At 38.5% G+C, this 9668-nt stretch overlaps 1 protein-coding gene across 1 annotated transcript; it reads left to right on the plus strand.

Moving 5' to 3' along the window:
* Nucleotides 1-318: 318 nt before the first annotated feature.
* On the plus strand, nucleotides 319-9297 carry LOC120859194 (multidrug resistance-associated protein 4-like; the record flags this gene model as incomplete). The annotated part of the gene is made up of 3 exons (XM_040235386.1): nucleotides 319-449; nucleotides 8594-8766; nucleotides 9192-9297. Coding segments are annotated over exons 1-3 (345 nt in total), but the record flags the coding sequence as incomplete, so codon positions are not given.
* Between the last annotated feature and the right edge of the window lie 371 nt (nucleotides 9298-9668).

Here is a 9668-nt window from a genome sequence, read left to right on the forward strand (position 1 = left end):
CACATGATTATAATGTCAGTTTGTGTGTGTGTTTAAGCAGATATTTATTACTAGAATGGCAACTTTTTAAAAAAATCAAATTTTCCTTTCTTTCCTTCAGTTTTTTTTTTTTTCCTTAAGATAAAAATACTTCTTAAACACTTTCTTCTTTTAGTGTTTAATAGTCCAGAGGATTTTTTGTAGCGCACTTTGTACAATGGAAAATTATTTTAGAGATACTGTTTTGTAAACATACATTTGAAACTTCAATATTAATAATTGCAGTAAATTTTGATATTTTGTATTTTCATTTTCTATAAGCATTGGTTTAAAATGAAAAGAGATTAAGGTACTAACATTCACTATTTCGCGGTATTTAGGAACGTGTTTTATTCACTGGAACAATGAGGAAAAATCTGGATCCCTTTAATGAGTATTTGGAGGAGGAACTGTGGAATGTCTTAGAAGAGGTAATTTTTGTAATGTTATTAACTTGTTAGCATCAGTATCTGTGTGTGTACATTCATAACATTGCAGGTAACTAAGGGAAGCTTGTCATTTTAACTGTTTACTTTCCAGGAGAACAGTGATGAGATGGGTACACCTAAAATATATGTACTGATAATGAAAACAAACAATATAATTCCTCTTGTTTTCATTTAACTTTTTCTATAGAACGCCAAGCAACTAGATTCATTACAGAGCATTAAACTAGACATTAAAACTGTGGGATCAAATTCTATGAGTGACCTGGTAAATTAATTACCCTAATTACCCTGAACAGCATGAAAAGGCAAAATGATAGGATACCAAAAGAGGAACTCCCCAGGTCATTAGGTGCCCAATATACTACTGGAGATCAGTGGAGAAGTAACTCCAGAAAGAATGAAGGGATGGAGCCAAAACAAAAACAATACCCAGTTGTGCATGTGACTGGTGATAGAAGCAAGATCGGATGCTGTAAAGAGCAATATTGCATAGGAACCTGGAATGTCAGGTCCATGAATCAAGGCAAATTGGAAGTGGCAAACAAGAGATGGCAAGGGTGAACGTTGACATTCTAGGAATCAGCGAACTAAAATGGACTGGAATAGGTGAATTTAACTCAGATGACCATTATATCTATTACTGCAGGCAGGAATCTCTCAGAAGAAATGGAGTAGCAATAATGGTCAACAGAAGAGTCTGAAATGCAGTACTTGGATGCAATCTCAAAAACGACACACTGATCTCTGTTCGCCTCCAAGGCAAACCATTCAATATCACAGTTATCCAAGTCTATGTCCCAAACAGTAATCCTGAAGAAGCTGAAGTTGAACGGTTTTATGAAGACCTACAAGACCTTTTAGAACTAACACCCAAAAAAGATCTCCTTTTCATTATAGGGGACTGGAATGCAAAAGTAGGAAGTCAAGAAACACCTGGAGTAACAGGCAAATTTGGCCTTGGAATGCGGAATGAAGCAGGGCAAAGACTAATAGAGTTTTGCCAAGAAAACGCACTGGTCATAGCAAACACCCTCTTCCAACAACACAAGAGAAGACTCTACACATGGACATCACCAGATGGTCAACAATGAAATCAGATTGATTATATTCTCTGCAGCCAAAGACGGAGAAGCTGTACACAGTCAACAAAAACAAGACCAGGAGCTGACTGTGGCTCAGATCATGAACTCCTTATTACCAAATTCAGACTTAACTTGAAGAAAGTAGGGAAAACCAGTAGACCATTCAGGTATGACCTAAATCAAATCCCTTATGATTATACAGGGGAAGTGAGAAATAGATTTAAGGGCCTAGATCTGACAGATAGAGTGCCTGATTTAGTACGGAATTTGTGACATTGTACAGGAGACAGGGATCAAGACCATCCCCATGGAAAAGAAATGCAAAAAAGCAAAATGGCTGTCTAGGGAGGCCTTACAAATAGCTGTGAAAAGGAGAGAGGCAAAAAGCAAAGGAGAAAAAGAAGGATATAAGCATCTGAATGCAGAGTTCCAAAGAATAGCAAGAAGAGATAAGAAAGCCTTCTTCAGCAATCAATGCAAAGAAATAGAGGAAAACAACAGAATAGGAAAGACTAGAGATCTTTTCAAGAAAATCAGAGACACTAAGGGAATATTTCATGCAAAGATGGGCTCGATAAAGGACAGAAATGGTATGGAACTAACAGAAGCAGAAGATATTAAGAAGAGGTGGCAAGAATACATGGAAGAACTGTACAAAAAAGATCTTCACGACCCAGATAATCTTGATGATGTGATCACTCATCTAGAGCCAGACATCCTGGAATGTGAAGTCAAGTGGGCCTTAGAAAGCATCACTATGAACAAAGCTAGTGGAGGTGATGAAATTCCAGTAGAGCTATTTCAAATCCTGAAAGATGATGCTGTGAAAGTGCTGCACTCATATGCCAGCAAGTTTGGGAAACTCAGCAGTGGCCACAGGACTGGAAAAGGTCAGTTTTCATTCCAATCCCAAAGAAAAGCAACGCCAAAGAATGCTCAAACTACCACACAATTGCACTTGTCTCACATGCTAGTAAAGTAATGCTCAAAATTCTCCAAGCCAGACTTCAGCAATACGTGAACCGTGAACTTCCTGATGTTCAAGCTAGTTTTAGAAAAGGCACAGGAACCAGAGATCAAATTGCCAACATCCGCTGGATCATGGAAAAAGCAAGAGAGTTCCAGAAAAACATCTATTTCTGCTTTATTGACTATGCCAAAGCCTTTGACTGTGTGGATCACAATAAACTGTGGAAAATTCTGAAAGAGATGGAAATACCAGAACACCTGATCTGCCTCTTGAGAAATCTGTATGCAGGTTAGGAAGCAACAGTTAGAACTGGACATGGAACAACAGACTGGTTCCAAATAGGAAAAGGAGTACGTCAAGGCTGTATATTGTCACCCTGCTTATTTAACTTATATGCAGAGTACATCATGAGAAACGCTGGACTGGGAGAAACACAGGGTGGAATCAAGATTGCCGGGAGAAATATCAGTAACCTCAGATATGCAGATGACACCACCCTTATGACAGAAAGTGAAGAGGAACTAAAAAGCCTCTTGATGAAAGTGAAAGAGGAGAGCAAAAAAGTTGGCTTAAAGCTCAACATTCAGAAAACGAAGATCATGGCATCCAGTCCCATCACTCCATGGGAAATAGATGGGGAAACCGTGGAAACGGTGTCAGACTTTATTTTTTTGGGCTCCCAAATCACTGCAGATGGTGACTGCAGCCATGAAATTAAAAGACACTTGTTCCTTGGAAGAAAAGTTATGACCAACCTAGATAGCATATTCCAAAGCAGGGACATTACTTTGCCAACAAAGGTCCTTCTAGTCAAGGCTATGGTTTTTCCTGTGGTCATGTTTGAATGTGAGAGTTGGACTGTGAAGAAGGCTGAGTGCTGAAGAATTGATGCTTTTGAACTGTGGTGTTGGAGAAGACTCTTGAGAGTCCCTTGGACTGAAAGGACATCCAACCAATCCATTCTGAAGATCAACCCTGGGATTTCTTTGGAAGGAATGATGCTGAAGCTGAAACTCCAGTACTTTGGCCACCTCATGCAAAGAGTTGAGTCATTGGAAAAGACTCTGATGCTGGGAGGGATTGGGGGCAGGCGGAGAAGGGGACGACAGAAGATGAGATGGCTGGATGGCATCACAGACTCAATGGACATGAGTATGAGTGAACTCCTGGAGATGGTGATGAACAGGGAGGCCTAGCATGCTGCGATTCATGGGGTCACAGAGAGTCGGACACGACTGAGTGACTGAACTGAACTAATTACCCTCCAATGTTCATTTTATTCCTCAGGCCTTAGGGGATATCTAAGTGAAGACACTAGTTTTTCATTATTAACTGAAAGATAAACAAGATAATTCCAATAAAATGCTATGAAGTTTTATAAGGAAGTGTTTATAAAAGTAAATTGTTTAGTTGGAATGTGATGATGATTACTTATTAATGATTATATCATTTTAATGCTGCAGCATGAATGCAGGTAACAGAACCCTGGTGTTTGGGCTCAGATTTTACATGGATACGTTAATTTCTAGAGGAGCTCCTGTTATCTGTGTCATGTTTCCCCTTGCCCTACTTCACTGAATTTCCCTGCCCTTGCATGAAAAAAATTTGACTATTAAGTTGCTGTTGGTTTGTATATTTCAATACTAATTATTTTGTATATTAGTCCTAGTTTTGCAAATTGATTCTACTGATGGCAGAAAATTTAGATTTATAAACCATAGACAGACTTCTAGTCTCCCATGGGATCTAGCTCGGTCTTTTGATTTTAAAAAAAGTAGCACTTGATAAAGTGAAAGTGGAGTTGCTCAGTTGTGTCCAACTCTTTGTGACCCCATGGACTGTAGCCTACCAGGCTCCTCTGTCCATGGGATTTTCCAGGCAAGAGTACTGGAGTGGATTGCCATTTCCTTCTCCAGGGGATCTTCCTGACCCAGGGATTGAACCCAGGTCTCCCGCATTGTATACAGACACTTTACCATCTGAGCCACCAGGGAAGTCAGCACTTGATAAATAGGTGCTAAATGTTTGGTTGATTTCTTCATTTTAGAGAAGTATGGCTTATTTCTTTAAAAAATCTTGTGTTACACAAATCCAGCATTGATAGTATCTCTGTTAGGGCACAAGTGTGTCTCATCACACAGGAAACCAAGATGCAGAAACCTGGGTGTCAGCAGCCTGTGCATCAGGAACCACGAGGTTCAGTCCTTGCTGTGGGACAGCTCACATGTCCATTTCCTGGCACCTTGTGTTAGGTGAATGGGCTTCCCCTTTACTTCCTTTACTGCTGGCCCTGCTCTAGTAAAAGCTCTTCCCCATCTGTTGACTGCATTTCCCTATCTCCTTCCAGCCCTCACCAGCCTTTCTTTTTGAGAAGTAAGAAGGTCCCCCAAAATGTGGGAAGCACCTGACATCTATGTTAACCTTCTGTGAGAGGTGTTGGCACCTACTAGGTACACTACACAGCAGGTTACTTTAAAAATGTTTATGATGATAGAAGTAGGGTACCTTATAAGTTCAGTTTATTGTTTGTCAATTTTGCTATATTCCATTATTGATGACAGAAATAGGGTATCTTATAAGTTCAGTGCCAGGGTCCAGCCCCCACAGGATCCAGGGGAACCTGAAGGAGAAACAGTGTTGGTGAATGAATGAATGAATGAATGAGAGAGGAATAGAGGAGAGAAAGAGGCTGATATTCCTTGGTTTACACAGAAAGCCAATAAAGACCTGAGACAAGGAGCTTGCCCTGTTCACGGAGGCCACAGGTGCCCTCCTGGTCTCCCAAGGGAGTGAAGACGGAGAACATCTTCCCATTCAGGTCTTAGAAACCCGGGCAGATAAGTGAATGCATGGAGCCTCTATGCTCCAAGGGATTAGCCTGAAAAAGAGAGTAAGAGAGAGAAAGAAAAAAAAGACATGGGATGATCAAGCTTCTTTGAGTGAGGCCCATTACTTTATTTTTGAAAGGGACTTTTATACCTTAACTTGTACATAGAGAGAAATGAAAGATGCAATGTCATACAGAGTCAGCCCAAACATTCCAGCAGATTTTCCCTTATCAAAACCAGGATTTTTTCTGCAAACCTTTCCCACAAATGATGTTGTGTACATTATCTTCTGGCCTTGGAGGCCTGTGAACATTTTATGACCCTCTTTTGATAAAGGCTGCTCAACCAGAAAACTTATTTTCCCTCAAAGTGTTTTTTTATTTATATTTCTAATCTATGTCAGCCTCAGAAAATGCTAAACAAGAGGTACATTTCTCATGGAGCAAAGGTGCAGTGAGTTACAAGAAAGAAAGAACCAATTAGCTCAAAGGTCTGATGTGGTTAAATTCAAGGCTACACTTGTTTTTCTTACATTCTAACTATGTTAACTAATGCACTCCCAGGTGCACAGTGGATAAGAGATATGGGAACTTGACAACAAGCATTGGCTCAATAATGAAATCTTACACCATCACTACTCTAATAACTTTTAACTCTTTGAAAGGCTCTATATTTTAGGCTTCCCGTGCCTCTCACAGTTGGGAGGCTTTGAATAATCATATGCGTAGCTGCAAGAGTCTGGATAAACCTGCCAAGTAAGCTAGAATGCTAACAGAGGGGGTTTGATTTGAAATATTCCTCTCATGTCCAGGAGACTTATTAGCTAGAGCCCTAAGTTGATTTTCTCCAGAGAAAGGTGGTCGGGGATAGCCCCCTGTATGTCAGGAGAGTTGGTGAAAGGCACAAAATAGTAAGACAGACAGATTCTGGTTTTGGGGTAAATGCTCGAGCTGGTCTAGGGAGCCCCTCAAGTCCTGAAGCCGTGCTTAACAGTTCTCTTCCACATGACCTTGTCATGGGTGGGATGGTCCATGCTGGCTCCTGGCAGTTCAGTTTATTGTTTTTCAATTTTGCTATATTCTGTTATTTTCCCAACCTCAAAAATGATCTGAACTATTTCATATTGAGATATATAGTTTTGATTAGTATTATTTGCTCTATTTTCCTTAAATTATAACTTTTTATATACTTTCCACAGTTTACAATGTGATGTGATATTCTGGAGCCAGTTAATTGTTATAAGAATATAATGCTTTAACATGTAATAATACTGTTATATATAACTTGTCTATATGGATTTACTTTCTAATTTATAGGGACAGATATGTCATATGATGAGATTCACTTCTGCCTTCATACAGCCAGCAAATATTTCTGATAGCTTCTTAGACAGGCATCATTGCAGATTTTGGGTCTATCACAGTCATCAAGAGACACAATCTCTGTCCTTTTCAAGGACATTCTCTTGCATAATCCAACACAATTATCTTGATTAAGAAATAAAATAGTCATATTACACTATCGTCTAATGTATTCAGATTCTCCAGTTGTAAATTCTAGTTATTGTCTACTGCATCTGTTGCTCTTTTCTTCCATTGTAATACTTGATTTTATTATTACACTACAGAGGGCCTGATAGTCATATTATTCTCATAACCGTCCCTGATTCATAAATAAATACAATGTCTCAGAAAACAGTATTTTATGAAAAACACTTCCCTTTACAACTCTTATTCATCATGAAGCGGATATGGACAACCTGAAGGAAAAGGAAAAAAACCAGATTAGTTATGTGATGTCATCCAACTCAGGAGTAAGTGTGAGATTATTTCCTCAAAGTTAGAATGTCAGTCTTAACTAAGACCAATGGCACCCCCTCCAGTACTCTTGCCTGGAAAATCCCATGGACAGAGGAGCATGGTAGGCTGCAGTCCATGGCGTCGCTAAGAGTCAGACACGACTGAGCGACTTCACTTTCACTTTTCACTTTCACGCATTGGAGAAGGAAATGGCAACCCACTCCAGTGTTCTTGCCTGGAGAATCCCAGGGACGGGGGAGCCGCATGGGCTGCCGTCTATGGGGTCGCACAGAGTCGGACACGACTGAAGCAACTTAGCAGCAGCAGCAGCAGCAAATAAGACCAACCACTTGCACCACAATCCAAATCTTACACTTTACAGTTTGTACACCTTTTATGCTGGCACTAAATACCAATACCATATTTAATCCTAACTCAGAATCCTGCTTTCTAGGGATTGGACTCCATCAGGAGCACAATTCAGGATCACATTCTTGGAAGTGCTCTAGCATTTAGGATATCATGAAAATGCTAATCATTCACCCTTGGTGTTTTGTTATGTGAAGTTGTAGTGTGTCACATAACTTATTGGCCATCAATCTGTTGGTTTCTTAATTTGAAGTGTATTTCTTCTTTGTTCTTTCACTTTAAGTACAGCCTGAGTTTGCTTCTTGCTCCATAATATTTCTCCAAAATGAATATTCTTTGAACTGACCCCTACCACCAAGTGTACTTTCAGATTATATTTGGTGGTTAAAGATTTGTTTTTTTAATCTTATGAGTATAATTTTATGAAGATAGATTAGTATAAACATGACCTATATCCATATTGTAGGGGAGATAAGATGTAATATTCATCTTGTTTTTTGTGAGTTTTCATTCACTGGAAGACATGTATGATATTGAAGAAAATGCACTTGACTGGTCCACTATTTATAGACTAAGCTTGGGAAATGTTCTAGGATTACTAATGTATAAGAGTTTTCCATTGTTTAAATTTGTATTATTTTAAATGTTAAAAAATTGTAAGTGTTAATAATATATCTTTAATGAACCCAACTTTCTGTAATTTTTTTTCAACTCCTATGCAAAATGTACTTTGGTAAAGTTGATTGAACCATAAATATCCTTTTAGATTTTCTGTTTAAACCACATTGGGATAAATAGCTTCAATTTTTGAGAGACTTTCTGAACGAATTCCTAGGTGGGAGTTGTTGGTGGACAGCAGGTGGCAGGGATGGGGGAACATTGAGATCTTTCTGTCCTGACTTGACTCTACCCACCATCTTTCTCAGTGAACACTAAATGGAAACAGCTTTTCCCATCATGTGACTGTACATGTAAGATACATTAAAAGTCATGAGGACTTCAAAGCTCTAATGTCTAAGAGGCTTTTCTACTCCTGCAGCAGTTTGTTTTCGAAATGTTATTCTTTCTGTATCCACAGGTACAACTTAAAGAAGCCATCAAAGCTCTTCCTAGTGGATTGGATACTGAATTAGCAGAATCAGGATTAAACTTGAGTGTTGGACAGAGACAACTAGTGTGCCTTGCCAGGGCTATTCTCAAGAAAAATCAGATATTGATTCTTGACAAGGCCACATCCAATGTGGATCCAAGGTATGGAGCTGAGGTCCATGAAACCTGGAATCCAAATTGTAAATGTGGTAAATGGAAAACATTTAGTGATGCTGAGAAATGTTTCTGTGCTCTCTTTGGCCCACAGATGTCTTTTAATAATATTAATCACAAACAAAGGAAAACAAAGAAAGAAACCAAGACAGCTATACGCTGTTAATATTGTTGTGAGGCATCCTAAGAGCTGGATTTAGGAAACCAGCTAGTTTCAATCCAGATAGTTTTAAACAGCTTCAAGGGAAGGCTATTTTCCATCACTTTATGGAAAATAGTAAATTTCTAAATAGACTTTTTATACTTAGTTTATTAGGAGCAAGATTATATGTTAAAGTATTGATTTTTAATTTTTAACTCTTTAGTCTGCTTTTCCTGTCTTCACTGAAGTATATCAACTTCTCTGATTTCAGAACTGATGAGTTAATACAAAAAAAAATTCGTGAGAAATTTACCCAGTGCACTGTGCTAACCATCACACACAGGTTGAGCACCGTTATTGACTGTGAATGGATACTGGTAAGTCCCTCACTATTTCAGTTTTTTTCACTTATATTCAATTTTGCACTGATCCTTCCTTATAAAACTTGATAGAAACCTCCAGTAATTTAATTTTCTCTTGGTTTCTCTTCTCATTCCTGCAAATAACTCAAGTAATGAACTTTACTTTCAAAATGTGCTATTAAATAATATATCCAATAACCTTATATTTTATATAATATTCTTATATTTGAATTGTTATTTTTAAAGACATCCAGCCATTAAAATATTCCAAAGCCAAGTTATAGCTTCATATTTCAAGAGGCTAGAACACATTTTCACTGTGTCACAGTTGTTTCAGTATTTTTCAATTCCCTTAATCAAAATATTAACCTTTCATTTAGATTGCC

The sequence above is a fragment of the Oryx dammah genome, unplaced genomic scaffold (assembly GCF_014754425.2).
Source record: "Oryx dammah isolate SB20612 unplaced genomic scaffold, SCBI_Odam_1.1 HiC_scaffold_174, whole genome shotgun sequence".
Classification (NCBI taxonomy): Eukaryota; Metazoa; Chordata; class Mammalia; order Artiodactyla; family Bovidae; genus Oryx; species Oryx dammah.